At 36.2% G+C, this 25189-nt stretch overlaps 1 protein-coding gene and 1 long non-coding RNA gene across 3 annotated transcripts in view; one reads left to right on the top strand and one right to left on the bottom strand.

Moving 5' to 3' along the window:
- Nucleotides 1-1847: 1847 nt before the first annotated feature.
- The window catches only part of phactr3a (phosphatase and actin regulator 3a), a 47772-nt gene continuing 24430 nt past the window's right edge, over nt 1848-25189 (bottom strand). The window contains exons 2-12 of one of the 2 annotated variants that reach the window (XM_039653124.2): nt 22197-22358; nt 17171-17326; nt 16680-16889; nt 16375-16594; nt 16113-16255; nt 13479-13632; nt 7152-7207; nt 6178-6239; nt 5143-5283; nt 2726-2802; nt 1848-2404 (exon numbers count right to left, since the gene is read on the bottom strand). In XM_039653124.2, the coding sequence (XP_039509058.2) occupies nt 2389-2404; nt 2726-2802; nt 5143-5283; nt 6178-6239; nt 7152-7207; nt 13479-13632; nt 16113-16255; nt 16375-16594; nt 16680-16889; nt 17171-17326; nt 22197-22358 (1397 nt within the window). In that variant the 3' untranslated portion in view covers nt 1848-2388. Of the gene's footprint in view, nt 2405-2725; nt 2803-5142; nt 5284-6177; nt 6240-7151; nt 7208-13478; nt 13633-16112; nt 16256-16374; nt 16595-16679; nt 16893-17170; nt 17327-22196; nt 22359-25189 lie in introns of both variants that reach the window. The other variant, XM_039653123.2, reaches the window with a different exon arrangement.
- Nucleotides 18185-19143, top strand: LOC148970554 (uncharacterized). Its single transcript, XR_016148079.1, has 2 exons — nt 18185-18504; nt 18682-19143. It is a non-coding gene; the product is annotated as an uncharacterized LOC148970554 (long non-coding RNA).

Genomic DNA, 25189 nt, shown 5'->3' with positions numbered 1-25189 from the left:
ATCAACAACATCATACTGTATGAAGCTACTTTCGAAACAGGGAAAGAGAATCGGACCGTGCTAGAAACCGGACAAGAGTCCACTCGGTCGGGCTTTCACTCGTTGGCGCGAGCTTAAAAGCTGCACTGGATTGTAACTGCGATGCTGACCTGGCGATCTTGTTGATGGACTTGTAAGTAAATCTCTTATTTATAAACTTGTTTGTATTTGTATACTAGTTGTTTCTATATTGTATGTTGCTGCACTGGCTTGTGGTATGTAATTTTTTACGGTGCTGTTCATTCATCCGTTGTTGATAATAAGACCAGTTCAATAATTCTCACATGTCTATAGCTTTCGATTACCAGAGCTTTAAGCAGACTTCCTAAAAACAGTCGTTTCTCTTAGTCTTGTTGTTTTTTTCGTTATGTTTTATTGCCGAGCTTGCCACAAGAGCTAGTTTGCCAGCTGAACTCAGGTGTTGTGATGTGTATTTATCACGTATCTTTAGTCCTGTGTCTGGTTCGGATTTCTTATGACGTGTGTAAGTTACTGTTATATCAAGTTTATCTGACTAACAGTACACTTCCCGACTGTAACTTCAAATTGTGTTGATTATGAATCAATCAAATCTTGACGCTGTTAATGTTGATTCTTGCGATTACCATGAGGACATAGTCAATATCTCACATAATTATTAGGACATATATAAGCCTAGAGGTTGTAAATAATTGAACACAATTTGCTATTATGATAAATTGTAATCATGTCTAAATCATAACGTCCAATGTTATGAAATAATGCGACGTACATTTAACTTGATTGATGTCATCTGACATTTTGTAATTTTAACATTACAATCAAAAAACATGAATGAAATTATACAGTAGCCTATACACTATAGGCTATTTACTTCTGATTTTGCAGAAATCATGTAAAAACGCTATAAGCCAGCAAACGCGATAGGCAACTTTATTATTAAAAAGCAGTCTAGCACTTGACAGTAGTTCAGTAGATATGCAGTAACAGGGGAATAACGGTTATTTACGACAGTGCAAGTACACCACAGCGGCTCTAGAGGTCACTGTTTTACAAAAAAACCAGAGAGTGCATAGTGTGCCTTTAATCAGACAGAGTCAGAATTTGTTGTAAACAACATGAAAGCATGGATCCATCCCGCCTTGTATCAACAGTTCAGGCTGCTGCTGGTCTTTACAAACTTTGGGAACTTTAGCACCAACTGAGCATTGTTTAAACATCTCAGCTTGCCGACCATTTCCATCCCTTTATGACCACAGTGTACCATTTTGTGATGGCTTCTTCCAGCAGGATAACATGCCATGTCACAATAATCTCAAACTGGTTTCTTGAATATGAGTTCACTAAACTCAAACGGCCTCCACAGTCACCAGATCTCAATCCAATAGAGCAGTTTTGGGATGTGGTGGAACAGGAGATCATGAAAGAGCAAAAGAGGTTCCAGTCTGTTACTAGCAAAGTGTACCTAAAGTGGCCGTTGAATGTTTACATAAGGAAATTAATCGTTTTATTCAGCGAAGATTAATTAAACTGATCAAAAGTGACAAAGACATTTATAATTTTATAATTAATAATTTTTTGCAGTTTTCTTAAGGATCATGTGACACTGAAGACTGCAGTAGTGGTGCTGAAAATTCAGCTTTGCATCACTGGAATGAATTAGTTTTTTAACATATTAAAATGTAAAACATGTTAGAAAAATATGTTATTTTAAATTGTAATAAAATAACAATTAAAAAAAAAAGTAAATTCTGTTTTGATGAGCCAAAAACTAAACAATTCTTACCAATCCCAAGCTTTTGTGTGGGTATATAATCAGACTAAACAACACAGGAGTATTTCCAAAATTGTATTTTGAAGACAAGTAGTGCTTACAAAGTTTTTTTTTTTCAAGTGATGACATGAACAACCCTGTTCAAACTGACTTTTTTACAGTAAATATGAAATTCATTTATAGCAGGCTTATTAACCCTCAAGTTTATTTTTCTTTCTTCTTCTTTTTTTTCCTTTTTACTTATTTTTCAAGTGAGGCTGGTTACATGTACACAAACATTTACCCAGAACTGATTCATCTTTCCTTAGCAGTCATTGAAATGTAGTCCAGTTTTAAAAACATCAAAAAGTCTTCTGCCGCTCCACTCCGTCAGCCTCAGGTTAAATGTCTCCACAGATGTCCTTCAGGTTTGTCCCTGTGGCCATCCGTGAAGGAGACGCAGCCTCCAGCGCTAACCACCCCCAAACACCACTCGGCCCAGGCCGCTGGAAGAATACGGGAATCCCATGGACGAAGCCACAGCTCTGGAAGAGGCACCTCCAGGATTTAACATGAACACCACTTTCAGCATTTTCTTCACAGAAGAAAACCCCCTCTTAGGGCCTGTGAAACCTGGTCGAGAGGAGACAAATCAACAAAGGTGCCTTTCACAAACACGACCATATGATTGGACAGGACTTGATTATAGTGTGTTGCATCAATCAGTTATTTTTAGAAAGATCAAACATAAGAGCTCTAATGGCCACTAATGTCATAATTATGTAGAGAGCAACCTTTTATCCCAAACCACCCATATCAAGGTGACACAGTCATAATTTCATATGTACGTGTCCCAGTCATTTTTGGACCAGACCGTTTGTCTTCGGCTCTGGATTTTGTCCATCTAAAAATAGCGAGGGCACATCTGTGAGAGGGTTACACGCACATACTGACCTTGTTAGATGCTTGCTTGAAGCATGGACCTCCATTTCAGTGCTTTTGAACTCGTTCAACTCTTTGCGGATGGCCGCCTGTGGAATCGCAAGTGAAAGCAAAGATTTTAGTCAAAGATGGCCGCCGAGTGAAATGCCTTAAAGGGACTTTGATAAAAAAGCCACTTAAGTTGGGTGACCAGACGTCCCGGTTTCCAGCTCTATTTTCAGTGTCCTGACTTTGAATAAAAAAAATCATGTTTTGTTTTTTTCTTCCCTAAATGGTCTTTCCTAGGTGATCATAAAAGTGAGTAGCAGTCTTCTGTCATGCGAGAATAGCCTAATCAAAGGTAGCCAATCTTGTCATAGTATATTTTGGAGAACATAATTACCATTCAATCACAATTCGTTATCGATTAACTTGCAGTAAGTGAAGTGCGGAGAGCATGGAGGAGATCAAGTCAGATGAGTGCCTGTCCATCCCGTTTTCCACCATGAGAAATCTGATCACCCTACACTTAAAATGAAATTAATCCATAATTTACTCAAACCCAAGCCATCCTAGGTGTAAATGACTTTCTTATTTCAGCCAAACACAATCTGAGTTAAAAGATATATATATCCAGGCTCCTCCAAGCTTTATAATGGAAGTGAATAGTAACTTATAGCCCAAAAAAGCGCATCCATCCATCATAAAAGTTAATCCATGCGACTCCAAGGGGTTAATAAAGGCATTCTGAAGCGTTTTTGTAAGAAAAGTATGAATTTTTTAACTTATAAAGTAACCGGTAAAGGCTGTAAGTGAGTCTAGTTCTGGCAGAAGATTGACCTTTGGCCCAACGTAAATTCATATTTAAAACTTCATTAGCTATAATAACTAGCTTTTGCGGCTGGAGAGTGACCCCTAACCCGTGGGGATGGATCGGTTAGTTTTAAACCGTGATTGTCAATTTACATCCACGTGGACAGATTGGTAAACTGTGCACACGGTACAGTTTATTTTTCTTCTGTAATGAAGCTTGGCTGTCCATTTAGTGTTGGTACTGCACCCAAATAAAATCTGACTGAAAGCTCATTTTTGAGATATCAACCTAAAATTTGGAACTTAACTTCTTCAGATTTTTGGCTTACATTTCTTTTCTTGCAGTTTTAGAGTAAAATATATTATGTAATATATATATTTTATATAAAATAGAAATAATTATATTTTTACATTGTTCATTTTCATAAACTCAAACTTAAACTTAACTTTTTTCTGTTTCACTTTCAGTTTCATAATACTTCACTTCAAAAATAATTTGGCAAATGTCTTCTTTAAAACAAGACCAAAAAGGTCTATATTCCAAAGAATTCTTAAATTACAACCATTCAAGTTTGAATAGTGGTTTTCATGTCTATGTGGAAAAAGGGGGAGTGACAGTTAAAGGGTTAAACGATATTAAATTATAATATCTAAATCTATAATGTCTAACATATAATTAATATATAATACTCCTACAGTCCAGTCACCATCAGTCGCGATGGTCCAGACTCGCACAAATTTTCATTTTAACATCACTCACTGACGTTTTCCTAACCAGAAAAAAAAACAAAAAAACAACGATTGCCCTGCTCTGCCTCTGATTGGCTAGTACTTGTTGCCACCTATGTCACAGCCAATTAGAAGCGGGGAAAGGGAGAGAGGGAACAGGCAAGACAAACTCGTACATTTAAATAACCCCAATCCCAAACAACTACACTTTAGAAACAAGCCCAAAAAAAACACTACCAATATATTTGCAAGCGACTTTCCAGAAAAACAAGCCCAAAGTCGCTTATAATAAGTGGACTTGGCAACACTGGTCTAAAGCGAGAATGTTTACAGATAAATGTGGGAGGAGCTTGAGTTTGTTGCCCAGCTCTATTGGTTTGAACCTCGAGAGGAGTCTACTCTCACCTAAGCTTACGCAACTCCAATATCATACGTCATGCGTCGGGTCAGAGGTCACTCTTCTGCCAAAACTAGACTCACGTACTCTTGTTACCAGAAGCCAGTAAGTATAGTTAATAACGTTATAAATATGGATATTTTCTGTACAAAAACACATTATTTCGGTTCAGAAGGCATTTATTAACCCACTGTCGTATGGATCCATCCAAGGTATGGATGACAGCGTTTACACTTATTCAACTGAACCGCACTAACAGCAACCGCACCAGAGTTCGTTTTAATCCAACCAAACCTGCCAAGAGTGAACACACCCTTAAACGCATGGTTTCATGTTGACAAGCTGCTTCAGTTATGACTGCTGACACAAATTAGATTGCCTTTTATCCACTTAACAACAAACCTCGAAATAATCCCTAATACTAATAATAAGAAGTATAATTTTTCTCTGTGCTGTCTTATTGAATTTAAGACAAACTGGAGATCACTATAAAGATTTTCTGACATCGTACCTTGTCAGCAGCAGACAGTCTCGTCCAGGGTTTATCAGCTCTCCTGTCATAATCCTGGGCTTTGGCCACCTCCACATAATCACTGAAGCGGATGAGAATCTTTCTTTCTCTTAGTTCATCAACTGTTGGCCTCTGGTTGAGCTGTAAGAAAAAGAGTGATGTTAATGGGGCCGTGCACAAGTTATGAGATGCACTTTTTCTGCAGGAATCAAAAAAACAAAAATTCTGTCACGGAACGCACATTTCAAAGCAGATTTACTGGCTCGGTGTTTCTCGGAGAAACAAGTATTTGAACTTAGCATGTTTGCTCGGAGATTTAAGAAACATACTATGATTTTTTCATGCTTTAGTAGTACAAAAAATAAATAAATACAGCACCTTTAATCAAATCTAAATAATGAGTTCTTGCTCACTGGGGGAAAAAAACATAAAACGAAATTATTTCAAAATATAATTATTAGTAGTATTATTGTTGTTGTTGCTAAATTTTAATAATAACAATAACAATGTGTAATTGCAAACTAGAAATATTCTTCAAATGTTATAGTACTCTATATATCACACCGTCATTTTGAGTTTTTTTTTTTACCATGAAATAATGCAGGCAAGCATATGTATATATATATATATATATATATATATATACTGTATATACATACACACACATTTAAACGCATACTGTAAACCATCTCAATAATTGAGGTCCTGCTCTCATATCAACTCTTTTCTTTTTCATTCTTCTCATCATCTATTGTCTGAATGCTTGTATAGAAGTTCTCCTAATCTGATGCATCCGATGTAACTAAATCTGGAAATTATTACACAAAATTGCTTTACCCTTTTGAAAACCACTGCTTGTCCTTGAATGGTGCGTGAATCTTTATTCAGCATTAGACAGTGTTGAATAATGTCTTATTACAAGTAGAAATATTAGGAGTGTGATAATTGTACAGACCACAGCTTCCTTACATTCAGTGACCATGAGGAAAATAAAGCATACTGTAAGTGAAATGAAACTTAACATAGAGTGTTTACCTTTCTGTTGAGTCTCTGTTTGATCTCTCTTCTTTCCTCTTGCTCCGTCTGATCGTTCCTCTCTGAAAGAGCAAAAGAGAGACTCAATGAGGGCGATCTAATCAAGTACACAGTCACAGGGGTCACTTCACATGCCTGCTTTAGCAAGCCTTGTTTTTCTCTGATGTGTTTTATCTGACAGACAGATTACAGTAATCTATTTGATACAATACTTATTTAATATCACGAACTCCGTAGTGATTTTGTGTGCAGTACAAAGCAATGGAAGACACAATAACATTATGCCTAAGTACAAAAAGCATGTCAACAATTTTTTTCACCTTAACAGACCCCAAAAACATTTCATTTTATTACTTTTCACTTAGCAATTGACTTAATACAGTAGTTCAACTATATTTGTAATTACCATTTAAATCTGACTCATTTTCAAATTGTTTGTCATAGATCAACATTTAAAGGAAAAGGTATGGGGTTTCTAATCAAAATGACTTTCTGTTATAAAACAGGGCATTGATTTCATACATGTCCACTGTAGAGACACCAGGGCAAACATGTTTATCAGGCATGTTGGGAGACATCAAATAGGGAAATTATATATTAATATTCCTAGGGTGTTGCCAATTATTACACTTCTTTTCATTAGATAATATAGCCTAATAACACATTAATATGCAAATTAAATACAGTGTAACCATTGTATTGAATGGGACTACCCATTAATGACCATTTTAACCACATGGTATATCAGTAAATTCCCTTTATATAACATAGATGTGAATCATCTTTTTACACAGTTTGGTTAAAAACAAATCCCGAAACCTAAACATTTATTGGTAAATGGAAAAAAAAAAACTTAAGTGGAATATCATAAACAATGTTATTATTACTTTTCCAATCAACAGTTGTTGATGCATAACGTTACAGCGTTTATAGATTCACATTTCTATTTTTATTGATTATCGTGTAATACTCACGTTTTAAAATATTTCTGCTCTCCAGCTCTTCAACGGCCGGCCGTTGACTGAGTCTCCTGCGGAAAAAGAGCAGAATGTGGTTTTGAACCATTACTGTCCCGTCCAGAAGCAGAGGCAGCTCGGTGAGACCCAGAGGTGAGTGAGGGAGATCCTGAAGGGACGCTCAAAGTCTCTCCGTCCTTTGTGTTCAGCCTGGCAGTTATTACTCCTCATCTGGATGCTCAAACACCCGGCTTTTGAGCCCTTTTGCTAATTAAACACCAATTATCAAGAGGCGGTACCGACGAGACTCAAATGGGTGAGAAAGTGCAGTCCCTGACGTGTATAACGGTCCGAGAGAGAAAGAACTCGGGCTCCTTGTTGTTGTTTGAGACTGAGTGCGGGCGCGCGCTCTTTTGAACGGGCTGGCGCGTGCCGAGTGATGAGAGCTCCACGCGCGCTCTTTGTAGTGCGCACTGCCTCTCCACGCGCCTTTGTAGTAGTTAAGCGATCGTTTGATAATTGAACATTTTAATATAATATACTGGCAAATAGCAAATAGAAATTATAGACCAAAGTAACTAGATCTTGCAGTCGCCTATGTCCCCGTATGTCGTAATATTTTACTATATATATATATATATATATATATAGGCTACATACATATACACAATATATATTTTAATCCAAAAATCATAGTGCGAGTTTTACTCGATCATATTTCACAATTAAATAAAAGGAATTTTAAATAGTTGTACATCATTTCACTACTGGTTTGAGTTGATTTTGCCACGCGATGAGCATTAAATATGGACATAAAAATGTCGATTTAATATTCCAGCTGTTTATTTATTTTATTTATAATTGGGTAGGATATTATTTTAATGTGTGATCAATTAACAGTTTCCCCCCCTGCCAGTCTTATAAGTTGTGAAAAAGTAACAATGAGTTGTAATAAGTAACAACATAAATCTGGGTTACACTTTATTTTAAGGTGTCATTGTTACAGTGTAATTATATATTTGAGTAAAGTACTTACTATGGGGTTAGATTAGGATTTTGGTTTAGCATTATGTGATTATGTATAATTTACTGTTATTATGTAGTAGCATATGTAACTAGGACACCGTAAAATAATGTCTTACCTAAATCAGTATAATATCATCAATATTTCAAATCATATTTCTACAAGTCTGCTATATTTATTATTATATTTATTACGAAACATTACTAAACGTAACAAAGTCGAAAATGCTGCACAATAGGACCGATTGTTGTGATTTGCATTAGACCAAGTATGGAATAAAGCGGCAAGTTGTCTCATGGAAATTGCTTTCAAACACACTATTAATATAAAAATACTTTATTATGCCAAGATCCGCGGTGAGATCTGGTTAATAAGACATTTTACAGCATTAGACTGCATTCCAGCCATTGTAACACTGTTGTCACTCACATAAGCTGAGTAAGACGGGATTCCAGCAGATGTGGCGGTGTTAATATTTCATGAACTGAAATGGAGACCAACTCCCAAAGCTCCCTTGGAAGCTGCCTGGATATTATTGACCTGTATCACGAGTTGCCTAGCAACAGTAGCTTCCCCGTGAACACGGAAACAAAGAGATCTGCCAGTGCAACACTGGAAGCTCGTGGCATTATACACAGGTCATTCATCAGACTGGTTTAATTAACAGATGGACAGCAGTGTGCTTCGTCCTAACATATTTCCATCAGATAGGAGAAGCTGCTGCGAGTATACAGTAGACTACCGCCGTGTTTGATATTCACTACAGTGAGGTGGAGATGGAGGAGGGGAACACGCACTACCATCCATTATTCACCAGTCTGAGCTCTAAAAATAGCTCCAGCCGTGTCTTTCTTCAGTGGCGGAGTAAAGCAAGGCAAGCCAAAGATAGGAAGGTCATGACATGCTGCTGCGGCAAAGTGTCAGTGTGTGTTTCGCTCAGACTTCAGCCTGTCCTGACCGTCACACTTCACTCTGGCCTAGTTATACTCATTTATGCTGACTGTCACCTAAACATGACATTAAAATGTTCCTATTTACTACTTTAATAGTGTACATGTTCACTGTGGACGATTAGTGAGTCCATGTTAAAGCTTTCATCATAAAGTAAAAACATGCTCGACCTCTGAAATGACCTGACCCGATCCTTTTCATTTTTCATGCTTTCATTCTGTCGCAAAATGCAGCTTTTCAAAATGCAGTCAATTCCAAAATGCCTCAAAATAAAGCCATGCACCCAAGTATTTATAAAAGAAGTACTAGTTACAGTATTAAAAGAATATACTTGCAATATATAGTAAGTGCAAACTGAATGTAATGTTTTCGGGAAATTAAACTTGGAATTAAAAACACTCATTTCACTCGTTTTTTGACCCACTTAAGTACACTGTAAAAATGAAAATGCTTTATCTAATCAAAAAAAAAAATGTGGCAACATATTACAAGAAATATTATTTAACAAATTAGAATTGAGTAATAATTAATCAAATTAATTCCTTAAAAGTTAACCATTTAAAATAAGGAAAACTTACAACAACAACCCACAAAAAACATAAATTGAAGTCACCATTATGGTGATCGGTGTTTGTTTTAGGCTTGTTTTAAAATTTCGGTTTTCTCCTTCAGTGATTCTGCTTGTTAACATCAGGTGTCTTCAATGTTGGCAATATAAAATAAAGTTCTTAATTCATCTCTAATCTGTCTGTTAGTGGTTAACTGGGTTAACTTTTAAGATATAATTTGATTAATTATTACTCAGTTCTAATTTGTTCAATTTAATTAATAATATTGCTTGCAATCTGTTGCCACAATTCTATTGAGTAGATAAAGCATATTAGATTTTACAGTGAGTGCTTAAGTCCATCTTTATATGTAATACTTCTATTGTCTCTAAAATATGGTTGAAGTGCACTGAACAAGCATTTATGGTAAACTAAAATATATTTTAATGTCAGTTCAAACTTGGGTAACAATGCTTGCAATGTGCATGCAATAGTAATAACATTATGCATAATTACAACGACTAACCCTGAACCATGACCCTAGTAATGTAGTTTATCAATATTGCTCAGTATTTGTATAATTACACCGTAACAAGGACACCTTAAAATAAAGTGTAACCAAAACTTGTGTCATATAGGCTACTTAAATATATGTAATTACACATTTATTATGACAAATTTACATTTGAAAGAATGTAACTTTAAAGGTAATACTGGACATGCTTTAGTCAGAACATCAATTGAATTGTTCTTCTTAAAAGCACAACAAAATATTAAAACATAATCATTTAAAATTTAAAAGTAAAACTTATCATTTGACATTACTGCTAAGTGTGCTTTTTAAAAAAGAAACAGTCATGAAAGTGAACGCTCTAAGTACACTTATGTGGTTTTTATTTCATTAATATTATATCATCTGCAAGTAGTTTTTTTAAAAATATACTTTTAAGATTGTAAGTGCTTTTAAACACTTTTTAGTGCAATTAAGTACACGTCTTTATCATCACCAAAATAAAATGGGTTTCAAACCTCATTTCATGTTGAGCAATCAATACAGATTTGATATCAATATACTGTATGAATTGTGTGTTATGTAAAATCATCAACATTATAATTTCTGGGGAAAACCAGGCCTTTTAAGCTCTAAAATAACAACTGACAAAGAGTAAAAGACACACAAACCCTATGATTAGAAGATCTAAATGTCCTTGCTATCAGGGAAAGTATCTGATAAGCAGCTAAAACGTCCAGTTTTATGGCTCCAAAATCCTCAAAAGCACAACAATTATTTGTTGGTTAATTAAGTCCCTGCGTACAAATAATTTACTGTTTTTTAAGCATCCAGTACTATTTTATACGTAGAAGTCATTTTATTCAGTGTCCATCAATGTCCACGATAAATGTCCATCATATGCATGAATCTGTAGAACGTGTTGCCTAACCTGCAGTTAATCTAGTGTAAACCCCTGCATCAGCACAGGGCCTGCTTTCCACTTACACGCTCATCTGAATCACATCTTTCTTACAAACCACTCCTGTTTCTCGTATTACATAACCTAGGATGGTCACATACCATCTTAAAACATTGTAGCACCTCGTATCTGTCACCATGGCCTGAACAAAGCTCTCCCAAAGCCTAAATTAAACTGGACATAATGGCTGTAGGCTGTTTCTTCTAAGAATCCACAAAAGGCTGATTTCAATGGTGAAATATACCAGAGCTGATTACATAAGACTTATCCTGACAAGATCTGTAATTGCATGAGGCGCTGAAGCCATCCTCTATATTTTCCCTAGCACTTAGTTGTAAAGATCAGATTTAAACACTACATTGCTTCTATCAGGCTGAAGTAGCAGATGTCAACATTTATCTTCACTTAAGTTCTAAACTCTGAGGGTATGTTTACACGAGAACGATGCATCTTTTGCATACAGATGATAACATTGTCAAAATGATCACACAGATCTGCAAAAACGACTAAAAACGCTGGGTAACACTTTACTTGAAGGGGTGTGCATAAGACTAACATTACATCTTCATAATCATGACATGACAAATGTTATGAATATGAAGGAAGTTTTATGCATGTTTGTGACAACTGTCATTAAGTGTCATTCGCTCAGTTATGACATTTTTAATGCAAATATGAATGACATTGTTTGAGATGTCTTTGTTATGACACTTTGACATAAACCAATACATCATAACCTGTCAGTGTCTTTGTCATGACAACTTGACATTACTAAGACAACACAACCTGTCATAGACATGACATAGCAGATTAATTATCAAACTTAAGAAATGCATTAAACTGTCAGGTGGTTGGTTTTGACATTGGCTGTCATGAAGCCATTATAACTTTTTAATGACAAATTCAATTAGTACCACTGTAGTTGAGGTCACGAAATATATTCATGACACAGTTATAATGCCTCATGACAGCCAATGTCAAAACCAACAACATGACAGTTTAACTTAGTGTCTTTGTCATGACAACTTGACATTAAATTGACAGGTTATGATGTATTGGTTTATGTCAAGATGTCATAACACAGACATCTTAAACAATGTCATATTTGCATTATTGAGCAAATGACACTTAATGACAGTTGTCATAAACATGCATAAACCCTACTTCATATTCAAGACATATGTCATGTCATGGTTATGAAGTTTTCATGTCAGTCTTATGAACACCCCTTCAAGTAAAGTGTTACCAAACGCTGTATTCTGCAGTGAGGCCAGTAGTTGGCGATATCTCTTTACTGAACAAGTATATGAATTTCGTCACAGTTTTCACAAATTCACGTTTTGGATATATCGTTTTCTAAAACGGGCACTTTGAAACCTGTTTTCTAAAGTTTGCGTTTTCAGGCACCCAAAACGCTGTTGTTGATTAAATGAACGGCCAAAACGTTCAAATGTTGAAAAAATAAAAAAAATCAAATGTTTTCCGTTTTTATTTGAGAAAGATGCCGTGTGAATGGCCCCTGAGATTTAAAACGCCACATTAAAAATGCAATAATGTATTAAACAAAACAAAAACACAAAGCAAAGCAGCAAAAACATAAAACAAAACAAACATAAAACAAACACAGCAAAGTAAATTACAACACAAGCACAACAAAGAAATGCAAAACAAAACAAAACAGAACATAAAACATCAAAGCAAAACACAACACAGCAAAACAAAAAAAACATTTTCACTCCCAGTAGTTTATCAATTCTTTGTAACATTACACAAAACGTAAGCAACGCATGCACCATATACTCCGAATTGAACTTCTGAACTTCTGAACAGGTGTTCATACGTATATAATCAAAGGTAATCGAATGAAAACTGTAGTGGATTTATTCTTTCAGATTAACTCAATCCTCAACTGACTGTAATCCCAGTTTCTGCTACTTTACATCACATTGTAATCATTGTACACGATAAGTACATCATTGAACCATGAGTACACTTGCAATCATTGGACCATGAGTACACTTGTCCATATTATCCTTAAGTGATTTCTGAACAGATTTGCTGTCTTTAATGGAGATGTTTGAGCATTCAACTCAACTCAAGCACTGACATTCCCCCTGGACTTATAATTAATGGATATAAATTAGTAGCTAAATGAGTATTAGAATAAAGGTTGCCAGTGATAACAGATTTGTACGGCAAAAAAAAAAAAAAATCTATTAAGCAGTCTCCAAGAAGTCCCCTGAAGATGACATTCTCATGCATTTCCAAAACATGTCCTGAAGAGGGCAGTGTAATAGCTTATATACAGTACTTGCATATGCAGTGCAGTCAACATGCATGTATGACTTACTTGGCAAGTTTCATTTCGATCTGTTGACGGATCTCCTGTCTCTCCTGGTCACTCCGCGTAGGAAAAATGTTCCTGTCTTCCAGCTCCTGTTTGCTGGGACGATTCCGAAGCTTCACGGCCAGCAGCTCCTTCCTCATCCTCCTCGGCAACGTGCCTGCACACATTTGCCAAAGAACTCATAACTTAATGACAAAACAAGCTAAAACGCTTCATATTTCCAGACAGAAATTACTCTCTTGCCACTTGTATTATGAAAAAACACATTGATCCAATGACTATATCGTGGTAAACATTCGGCACAAATTAGATTGTTATCTAGTTATAATAAATCGTTGCAGTATCTCATGATTATGTGCATCGTATTAAAGAGGATCTAATACCCTTCTTTACGTTTACAAACTTCTACAATGTTGCTGTTTGAGCATTAAAAAGGTCTGCAAAGTTACATTCCAAAGGGAGATATTCTCTATAGACCTTATATAGCCCCGCCCCTTTTCAGTGCTGTGCTCGTTGTCTTTTGACTTCCGGTCTGTATTTTCACAGCGATCTTGCATATGAATGAACTGCTCGTACATAATTTCCTGCTCGACATTAAGACATCTGCTCTACAATGCTTATGATAAACATTACAATGCTCATGATAACTTTTTTTAACTCTACAATAAGTAAATCCACTTCTCCAGCTAATTACTCCTCGACAGCAACGCCATAGAAATATACAGAGCGACCGCAAAAACGGAAGTTCAAAGACAATATTCTAAAGATGACGGTGCCCACGTTTCTCTGGTGCATAAGGTCTATACCAGTAAACACTGTTTCGGAACTCCCTGAAACGCTTCGATTGGAGTCTTCAGTTTTCTTCCGGGAATAAACACGTCACAATATTCCTCATATAAATAATTCCCGCACAAGGCATAAGCAAAATAATTGGATGCGAGGCCTGGTTGAGTTGAGTTTGTAGTGTGTTGAAACCAGTGTTGGGGAGTAGTTAACTACAAGTAGCGATGCCACTAACTTAACTATATTTTTCAGTAGCTTGGAAGTAGCTCAGTTGCTTTTTAAACAGTGTAGCTTTTCCAGTAGCGAACTACTTTTTGCAGCAAGTAGCGGTGTAGCGCGAGTAAAAGCTACATTGCGTTTGTCGAGCCTGCACGAATCAACGCGATGAAAAGATATTCTTCTTCTTGTTAGATTACAAACTCATTTTTTTGCCATTACCGCCACCTGTTGTTTAATCACGCATCTTGCGGCTAACGGTTCACTGACGTACAGAAGTGGGTTGACACACCCATATTATGATTATATAGCAAGACGTGACAGCAGATTTGGAGGATGGAGAAACAACAAACGATAATTACCCATGGCCTTATTTGTCCTAGATCAATCGGTATATTTGAGAAAATGTTCTGAAATGCAATTCACGTTGGATGTATATTTTGTTCTTGCAATGTTTTAGGCTATTTGTTGCAATTTTGCGCTTTTGACAAACAGTCTGAGATATTTGAGTGTTGTGTGACTGTGTAATAAAACAATACTATTTGAAATCATAATTGTATTGCATTGTTTTAAACTTTTGTGTTTATATCTGGAGTTTATAACCACCAACCTTGTGGAACTGCATTATTTGGGCTAGTAGCATGGAAGGTGAACAAAAAGCAAGTTTAGACTATATTTTGAGAAAATGTACCATATAGTCACACACAGACATCAAGATTTTGCATATGACTCACAACAATGGTGACAATAAACAAGAAAATGCTTCATGCTACAATGCATGATGGGTAGTTTTCATAGTACAAAACATCCTTGATTCCCAAGCTTTTTTGTTTTGGTTGTCACCATATCCAAAATCTTAAAGTCACTGATCCAAATAATGCAGTTCCACAAGATTGGTGGTTATAAATACCAGATATTAAAAACAAAGTTTAAATGCTGTTTAATGCTTGCATTGTGTTGAGTTTGTCATCATTAACAAGCAGCTGAAGAAAGTTGATTTTTTTATTTTCTTGGCTTTCTCTGCACAAACAATGATGTTATTCAAACACACAACTACAAGCTAAAGTAAAGTAAAGCTAAAGTAAGGCGATTTGGGACCAAGGGTCCAACTAAAGCAAATACTGATCACCACAATGGTGATTTAAAATGAAACAAATATCACCAAAGCAAAAGTAGTTTCAATGTCGCTAGCTACTTTTTGATAGTAACTTGTAGCTAACTACTTTTCCAAAAGGGTAGCTTGACAGTAGTTTAAATACTTTAACTTACGAGTAGCTTGTAGCTTGTCAAACTACAGTTTCAGAGTAGCTTCCCCAACGCTTGTCTATACTCGAGGTTATGGTAAAGGGTGTGACAATTCCGAAATACGCTTGAAGCAGTTGACAAATCACAACACGCTGATACAGCCGACCAATCAGAGCACACTGCACTTTTCAGAAGGAGGGGCTTCATAGAGACAGGAACTAAACAGAGTGTAACTGACAGACGGGGGAGTGAGGTGATTCAACAATGTCAAATATGTGAAAATACTTTTTTTAACATTAAATCATGAGAACCTATTCTAGTAGAGCCCAAAAACAAAACAAGGCTTAGTACATACATAATATAGCGTCTTTAATAGTTGTGCAGTACACCCACCAGAAATGACAGACTCGTTCCAGTCGTCCATGTCGTAGATAATTCCTGAAGCGTCAGTGAAGCAGTTGTCTTGTCGAACGTTTTCCTTGTTTTCCTCTGCTTCCTTTCTGTTCTCACCATCTCCACTTGGCTCTCGCTCAATGCTAAAATAGAAAAAGAAACACTTTGACAATAATTTTGCAGAAAAAATACTTCTTAAACCTCCTAAAAAATCATTCTGAAATCAAGCAAATTAAAGTAATGATGGGTTTAACATCCTCACCTTTCCTGTCTGAGCTTTGATGCCAGTGCTCGGTGCAGTTCTTCTATTATACAGCTAGGGGGCAGCGGCGGATGTATGCTACCTATATGCGGCGACCCCACAGAATTAGTGAAATGCCCTCTTAAAACCACAGGACTGGGGCCATCAGAGACTCTAGACAGTTCTTTTTGGAGAAAAGAGTTTGAATGAGGCACTGATGCGACGACGACTTTACCCGGATCTGTGGAAACCAAAAACACAATCATATATATATATTCCACAATATCAAATATGATCTGATTTTCATTAGCGAAAAAGGAACACACCTTCCTCCGTGCTTAGCTGAGAAACGAGATTGCCGTGACTGCTTGGGGGAGACTGCTCGTGCGGTTCATCTTCCTCATCTTCCTCTCCGTCGTCTTCATCTTCCTCAACATCTTCATTCTCATTTTCAGAGGGAACAGCCTCCTCGTCCTCCTCCTCTTCCTCATTTGAATTGGGCTCTTCCATTGTCCCGTTGTCCTGCACAGAATCTACTACTAATAGGAAACACAAAATCATAGCTTAGACTATTAGGAATCCAATTCAAGGCTGTTGTTCATTGGTCATATTTGTGTATTGCGTGTTTGTCAAGGATTCTGGCAAAAAGTCTTTTAAAGTGTGTCACTGTAAACATGATGCAGTGACATAATGGCTTTCCCAGCTAGTCAAACAGATAGCCCCGCCCCAAACTCCTGCTATTGGCTAAGCAACATTGGTACAGTTCTTCAATTTTGGACATAAAAAAAATGTAAATATACGTATGAAGAGGACTCACTGGAAGGGAGATTGTCTTGCTCTGAGCTGAGGTACTCCATGCTACTGATGCTGAGAATGGGCCCCTGAGAGCCCGACAGCCGGATGTCAGCATCGGAGATGCCCAGGATGGGAGAGCCGGGGTCTGGAGAATGAAGTCCACAGGCCAAGGCCACATCTGCACACAGAGGAACAGTGTTTTCATGCTTTTAGGCTTGCATTAGATTGCTCAACTCACAAACACTCATCAACATAAGTTATAACATACTGTACAAACACATATCGCTATATTGTACATTATGTATTTGTATATTTTTTGTGTTATGCATTTTATATTGGTCGCTGTTATTCTGTCTGTGCTGTTGAAGCTTCTGACACAAAGACAAATTCCTCATATGTGTAAACATACTCGCACTGATATACGTACGCACAACCGGTTTCATTCACACACGCTCACGTAGCTCCATCTGTGCCATCCTCGAGCTGACATGATATCGGTAGGTGTTCGTGACTTTAACTTTGAGACTTGGTCATGATTCGTGGATGTTATTTGAGTTCTCTATGGGGGTGCTATAAAGCAAGCGTCATGCACATCAATTGAGTAGTCTACACTCTAAAAATGGCCGTAATTGGATTGCAGTTTTAACAAACTAATAAACTTTAGGTGATGCATACATGTCAGTCATACATAAATGAAAAATAAACAGGGTAGATGTCTGCAATAGTACTGATAAATAATGTTTTAAATACATAATAACCACGTTTATGTATATTTATCATCAATAAATCCAATTTATTTCAATCTCATACATTTGAACAAATGTATGCTGATTCAAAGCTATTTTAATACATCTTGATTAAAAATGTTGATTGAAAATAATGATTCGTAATATGTATGTAAACTGTTAAAAATAAACTATGCCATGATTTTTTGGAGAGCAGATGTATGACTGGCAAATATGCATTGCATCAAGATTAATAGTTGAAAAGGCCATTCAAATACATATAAGTGTAGCCCAGATGGGATTTTATATTCATTTAGAAATACAGACCACAAAGGGTTAATACGTTTGGTTTTAAATGACTAATATTAACATGCTTTTTGGCACCATAACTTGCTTGCTCTGAAATATCTGCATCTTTATTTTATCGTTTTCTGATTGGGTAAATTCCGACGGTGATTATTCATGAGGGGCGGGGTTTTGGAGATGTGCGTTGTATTTGCAGAAGTGCATGGTGAAAGTGAAAGGAACTCGCAATCCGCGTAGTTTTTGTAAGAATACGAGAAAGTACATCCAGTTATAATGGATGACCAATCGTTGTGCTGTTCTGGGATGTTTCTCTAATTGTTTGAAGGTAAATTTTCATTTTTTGTGTTTAATACTGTCTGTATTCTAAGTACTGAGGGAAATGCTAATCGCGAGTAGCATGTTAGCATACCTTTTGTGACTGTTTGTGCACATTATATTCACCCGTTATGTTTGTGATTTATTTGCTAAGTTACATGGACTGATTATAACATATTTTGCACAGGAAACGGACAGTTGTTTTTGTGGTTGTGTTATGGGGATCATCTCCTTGTCAGTGTGGAAAGTTTCTCTGATGCGTGGCGTCGAGGATTCTTCACTGGAATCTGGATCGGCTCACTGATTGAACTTGCAGCCTAGTACAATTGCGCTTGATGTTCGGTTGCAACTGGACATCATCTGAGGTCGTGAGTACTACAAAGCACGTGCAGTAACGTTAACCATTTTGTTTGCTTTGAAAGCGAAGCGGCCTTTGTGTTTTTTGTCATTATGGTTCAACTAAGTTGAAAGGTTATTAATCTGATTTGGGTGTAAATTGAATTTAGGATTCATATTGGAATTGTTTCAATTAGATTCTGCTTATTATTTACCTGTTTCATCCTAAATGCAACCTATTTAATCACAATAATTGAACGTTTTATTTTCATATTCTTTTATTTTTCACAGTAAATTGTATACAAGTACTCCATTCACATTTCTGTGTGGTTTTTCACCTGCAGTTTACACCATTCTTTGTGGGTTTAATCTGTGAATTAAAAAGCATCTTAGTAGGATAATTTGAAGCAAAGTAATAATTTACTACTAAGTGGAGGCACTGCCAAAGTAAGCTGTTGCAAAGTTTATTTAATTAAGTTATCATAAAATAAATCAACACCTGCGTTATTTATTTTATTATTATTCAGGACAGACCCAGGGCCCCATCTCGTGTTATATTTACGAAATTGGGTTAGCTACATTCAGTATCATAATTAGCACTGGGAAAGGGGTTACATAAGTAAATCTCAAATTTACAGGAGTAGTTCACTTTAAAAAAAAAAACAACCTTTGCTGATAATTTACTCACCCCCCCGTGTCATCAAAGATGTCCATGTCTTTCTTTCTTCAGTCGAAAAGAAATTAAGGTTTTTGATGAAAACATTCCAGGATTTTTCTCCATACAATGGACTTCAATGGGAACCAAACGGTTCAAGGTCCAAAAGACAGTTTCAGTGCAAACTGCAAACTGTTCAAAGGGCTTTAAACGATTCCAGACGACGAATAAGGGTCTTATCAAGCGAAACAATCACTTATTTAAAAAAAAAAAAAACAAAGTTTAAGTTTTAAGCTCAAATGGTCGCCTTGCTCTGTTCTGTGACGCGCTTTCGTGACTCTCCTATTTGAACTCGTTCATCAAAATGAACGAATCTTTTCCCGAGTCAACTCGTTCATTTTGTTCGTTGAATGAACCAAATGACACAAAAAGATTTGTTCATTTTGATAAACGAGTTCGAATAGGAGAGTCACGAACGCTCATCACAGAACAGAGCAAGGCGACCATTTGAGCTTATAAAACTTAAACTGTTCTTTTTCTTATTTTTTTTTTTTAATGGGCGATCGTTTCGCTTGATAAGACCCTTATTCATCGTCTGAAAATCATTTAAAGCCTTTTGATCAGTTTGCACTGAAACTGTTTTAGGACCTTGAACCGTTTGGTTCCAAGTCCATTATATGGAGAAAAATCCTGGAATGTTTTCATCAAAAACCTTAATTTCGTTTCGACTGAAGAAAGAAAGACATGGACATCTTGAATGACATGGGGGTGAGTAAATTATCAGCAAAAGTAAACTACTCCTTCAAGGCCTACATATTATATATTTTTTGAGTGTCATTGTAAATTTACTTTAAATAAAATGGTCAGTCCAATAACAGACTGCAAACATCTGTCAAGTTTCCCCCCCTGTGGAACAAAATGTTAAAGCTACTTTATTACATAGAAAAATGCTGATCACTTCATTTGTGATCTGGATTTGTTGGATTTGAACCTGAGTCTGTATAAACGCTAAGATGTTTACTGTCAGACTCTCGCATCTTTTCAGGGTATCTATACTCATGTGGTTCCACACCTGTTTGACATTCTTGCTTCTTTGAAACATAGAAAATCTATACATTTAAAACATTTTTGTTCCAATAAAGAGAGTAAATGGGGTCTAAAACAACATTGGTCCCCACTGACTTTCATTGAATGGACAAAAAGTTGAAACATTCTTCAAAATATCTTGTTTTATGTTCCACAGAAGGAAGTCATATGCAGTACAGGTTTGAAATGCTTTTAGAGTGAGTAAATGATTTGACAGAATTTATTTGAAATAACAGAATATTTGAAAGTAGAAGAGTTAATGGTTAATATCTCCAAAAATGGTGTACATGCCGTTTGCCACAGGATTGTCTTTGCACTAACAGTGCACTAACTAATTTCCTACTCATTCCCAATCTTAACACCATCAGAAGACAAGCAATCCTCCCATATTCCCTGCATGCATCCACTATCATTTGTGTATCACTTCCTCTGCTAAACTTAATTGGATTTTGAAAGTAGAAATGGGATGACAATATTGTCTCATTATGTAATTAAACTGTTTCTACAGCTGTTTGCTATTATTTCACTCATTTCCCGCTTGATTAAAAGATCTCTTGCCTCTGGGACTGTTCCATTAAAACTAAAAACTGCTGCAGACACCCTAATTCTCAGGAAACTTTGTCTAGGTCCTTCTGTGTTAAGTAATTACAGACCTATCACAAACCACTGCCCGACAGTTTTCCGAGCTGTTTCCCCTCAATTAGAGTGGCACCAAGTTTTTTTTATAATCTATACAAGCCTTTCAAAGCAGAATAATGTCCTTTACATAGCAGAGACATCTCTCCACAGGGCCATAAATGACCTCTTCCTTTCTGCTGAATCAGGAGTGTTTAATATTCAACTCCTTCTGGACCTCAAGTCTTTATGGATTCTGTCTCTTAGATGTTGGCATCACTAAAATGGAAACTCTCCTTTGGTTTAGTTCTTCAATGGCAAACAGCAGTTTGCTTTTCTTCTGAAAACACAAATCCTCCATCAGTTTTGTTATCTGGGGTGTCCCCCAGGGGTCTGTTCTCGGTCCTCTTTCTCGCAGCCCAAGCTAAGTTAATATCTCTATAGAAATGAATGAAGTACTAGTTAGGGATCCATTCATTTTAAAATTCTGGACGATATAAGCCAATTATTATTTCCATTCTATGTTCGATATTAAAATTCAATTCTATTTTGTCAAATCAGACATTTTAAACTCTACAAGTGAATTTAGGCAACACAGAATTATTGAAAATTTTAAGATTTGCTAAAAATTACATTCAACAGTGTTTTTAAAGTGTTCATTATCAAAGTGTTCATTATCAAAGATTAAGATCACTCATAACCATTTATATATTTATCATTCAGAGCCCCCTGATTGTGTTAGCTTTGTTTTCCACTTCTATCACTATTTTGTGTAATTTTGGTCATTTGAGCAAATTTTGACAAATTGCATTTGTCTTGCAATATTTTCCTCATTCATAAATCTTTGTTATTAATTGCCTCTGGTGTGCACTGGAATTTTTTTCCAATAAAAGTTACTTTTATATCACTCAACACTACAAAATATCCATCTGTATTATCAACTTACTTCACTGTGTTTTCAGTAATATAAGACAGACAAATAAAAGGGCAACAAAGCCCGGTTGTCTCACCTGTAGAGCTCTGCTTCAGCTTCTCGTTTTTCTTTTTCCTCCATTTCCACGGCCTGAAAATACGCCCCAGTGTGGCCAGCTTGCTGTGGCGTCGGATGGGAGGGGTGTGGACTCCACTCACCAAACAGCTGGAGCGCAACACATTCTGCTGCTCCATCACATCTGTAACACACACGAGATAGACAGGAGACCATCAGCACTGAGCAGTGACATCCAATGGTACAACACATGATGCTGATTTTGAATACGTATAGTAATTTATTTTTAATATATATATATATATATATATATATATATATATATGGTCTTGTTTTAAAGAAGACATTTGCCAGATTTTTGTCGAATAAATTAAGAAAGTGAAACAGAAAAAAGTTACAGAAGTTTAAGTTTATGGAAATGTACAATGTAAAAAAAATAATAATTCATATTTTATCTAAAATACATATTTTCAAAACCTGGGCTACTCTAAAATTGCAGAAAAATCAAAGCCAAAAATCTGAACAAATTGTGTTTAAAATTTTAGGTTGATATCTCAAAAAATGAGCTTTCTGTGAGATTTTGTTTGGGGCGCAGTACCAAACTTTTTCACTAGGGCACCTAGCGCCTCCATTTCCATATGTTTTGAATGATCTAATTCTGAACCATCATTTACAAAATTTTCATACAATTTATGAAGTAGAGATCCTATTCAGAAGTAGTATGGGAAGTTTGGCAGATTTTGATATGAATTCAACCTCTAAGAAACACATACAAACAACATGCATGTGCGTTTATAGATTCCTGCCACATCACAAATGGTGAATTTATTTATTTTTTCTTAATATTTAAAACATTTTCAGACCTTTTTCTCTAAAATAATTGAATGGATGCAATCTTTTGAACTCTTTCTACCATTTTTTATTATTATTAATGATTTTTAATGTTCATTGCTATTTCAAAATAAAGGTATGAACAAGTTTTGAGTATGAAAATATTCTTGTTGCAAATTGATAAATTACGGCTCCTGTCTAATTTATTTTGAAAATCAGTCACCAAATGTGGAAACAAGAGATTGTAAGCTTTCAAATGATATAGTTTGTCAACATTACTTAAGGCCTTTTCTAAGATATTATCCTACCTGTGGGATGTGACAGTTAAGGGGTTAAATATTTTAATCCTTTAGATTTTATTTTTATTTTAGTCAGTTTTATTTATTTATTTAAATACCTTAATATTTTAGAACATTCAATTTTTTTTTTTTTTTTTTGAGGATTGACTCTGGATTGATTTTCCTACTGCTTTCCAACTCCTTTTAGAAGCACTTCAAATACTTGAATATTTAAGTAAATTATTTTATTTTAGAAAAAAAAAATATTTAAATTAATATTTTTCCATCTATTCTTCAAAACATTTCATGTAGGCTCATTATTGTAAAATGAACATGATAACATAATTTCCCAACACAAAAAAGACGGTAATTACAAAGCATGTACCTCTTACAACTTGTCATTTATTTTTCAATAGGATTTTTCTATTTTAAAGCAAATGTTAATCACACGCATATACATCAATTGTATATTTTACCAAACAAAGCCTCTACAACACCCACAGCAGCATCATATCCTTCAGCTGGCTAGACCTAATCCTTTTAAATATTCACACGCAGGAAAAGGGAAAAGCGCCATTCATAGAGCAAATGAGTCAACGTTCTGCCAAACACTCAGTTACCGAAATAGTGTAGTGTGGGCAGGGGCAGCGAGCGGGTGCCGTCACAAACCCAGAGGCGCTGCGCCGCGCACCACATGCACGGAGGTCCTCCGACCATTGACCATACAAGAAAAGAACCGGGTCAATCGACTGAGCGCCTCTGCTCAACTATCCAGCGCCACACGGAATCCAGGTCAAGCCTGAAAACTGCGCGGCGAGGCGAGTCAGCAAAGCCAGGGTCAGCAAAGCCTAGCTGTTACTATGGTTACTGCTCCTCCAGATGCAGAGCAAAAGGATGAATCCGAGCACTGTGTGAGGGGCCGCCACTGTCTTAGGAAAGGGAGGATGGGGGAAAGGGAGAGAGGAGGGGGAACGGGGGTCTGTTGCTATACGGAAGCGCTTGCTGAAGACCTCAAGCAGCCAATCAGGGCCCGGTCTTTCATAACATATAATATCAAGCACACTACCCCTTTCTTCAATGCAGGCCAGGGAGGTGCGTTACAAGGGGCTGGTGTTGCACTGGACAAGCTAATCTGTTGCAAATTGAAAAACGGAATAAGAAAAAAAATGTAAAGCGTTCAATAGTAGCTTAATATTAATGGTGGCCGCAGTGGCTGTTACAATGCATTAAGAAGCACGGTTGTTCTAAAAGCGAGAGACAATTTTCAAAAGGAATATAAAATGAAACCACAGCACATCTGACAATTTTTGAATGAATATCAGTGCAGTTATTCATAAAGTAAGTGACAGAAGAGCAAAGCACAGCGTTTTGTGAACAGAGAGGCAATCAGCTCATAGGCCTGCATGCTGGACGTGTGCCACAGAAGCCCACGTTACCAATATCTCAAAACACCTGCCAAACACCGCTGATATACGACTCACGGTGACCCAGTGGACGTATATCTCATGCACAGAGTCTATTAATACAGTCATTATAATACAATACAGGATAAAATTACAGAACAGAAAACTCCCACTTTTATAACAATCGTGATACAATACTGTACATTTTTAGGTGCATTATCACTAGGCGGAAAAATATGATACCATTATATAGCGTGACAGATCATTATTAACATATTTCATTATTCATTGTTAATTTTAGCATTGCCATGATACTATACAGTATATTCATATACATTTATATCTAAACAGGGGATTGGATTAACTAATCATTTAGTTGCCACTTGCCAGTTATTAATACAATGATCAATATAACACAATTCAAAACAGAACACACCCACTTGTACTGTAGTAGCATTATTATTAATATTTTATTGTTGAAACACTTCTACTTCCAGGCTCTA

The sequence above is a fragment of the Pimephales promelas genome, chromosome 20, assembly GCF_988280905.1.
Source record: "Pimephales promelas chromosome 20, fPimPro1.hap1.1, whole genome shotgun sequence".
Lineage (NCBI taxonomy): Eukaryota > Metazoa > Chordata > Actinopteri > Cypriniformes > Leuciscidae > Pimephales > Pimephales promelas.
This window is presented reverse-complemented; position numbering and strand designations above follow the sequence as displayed.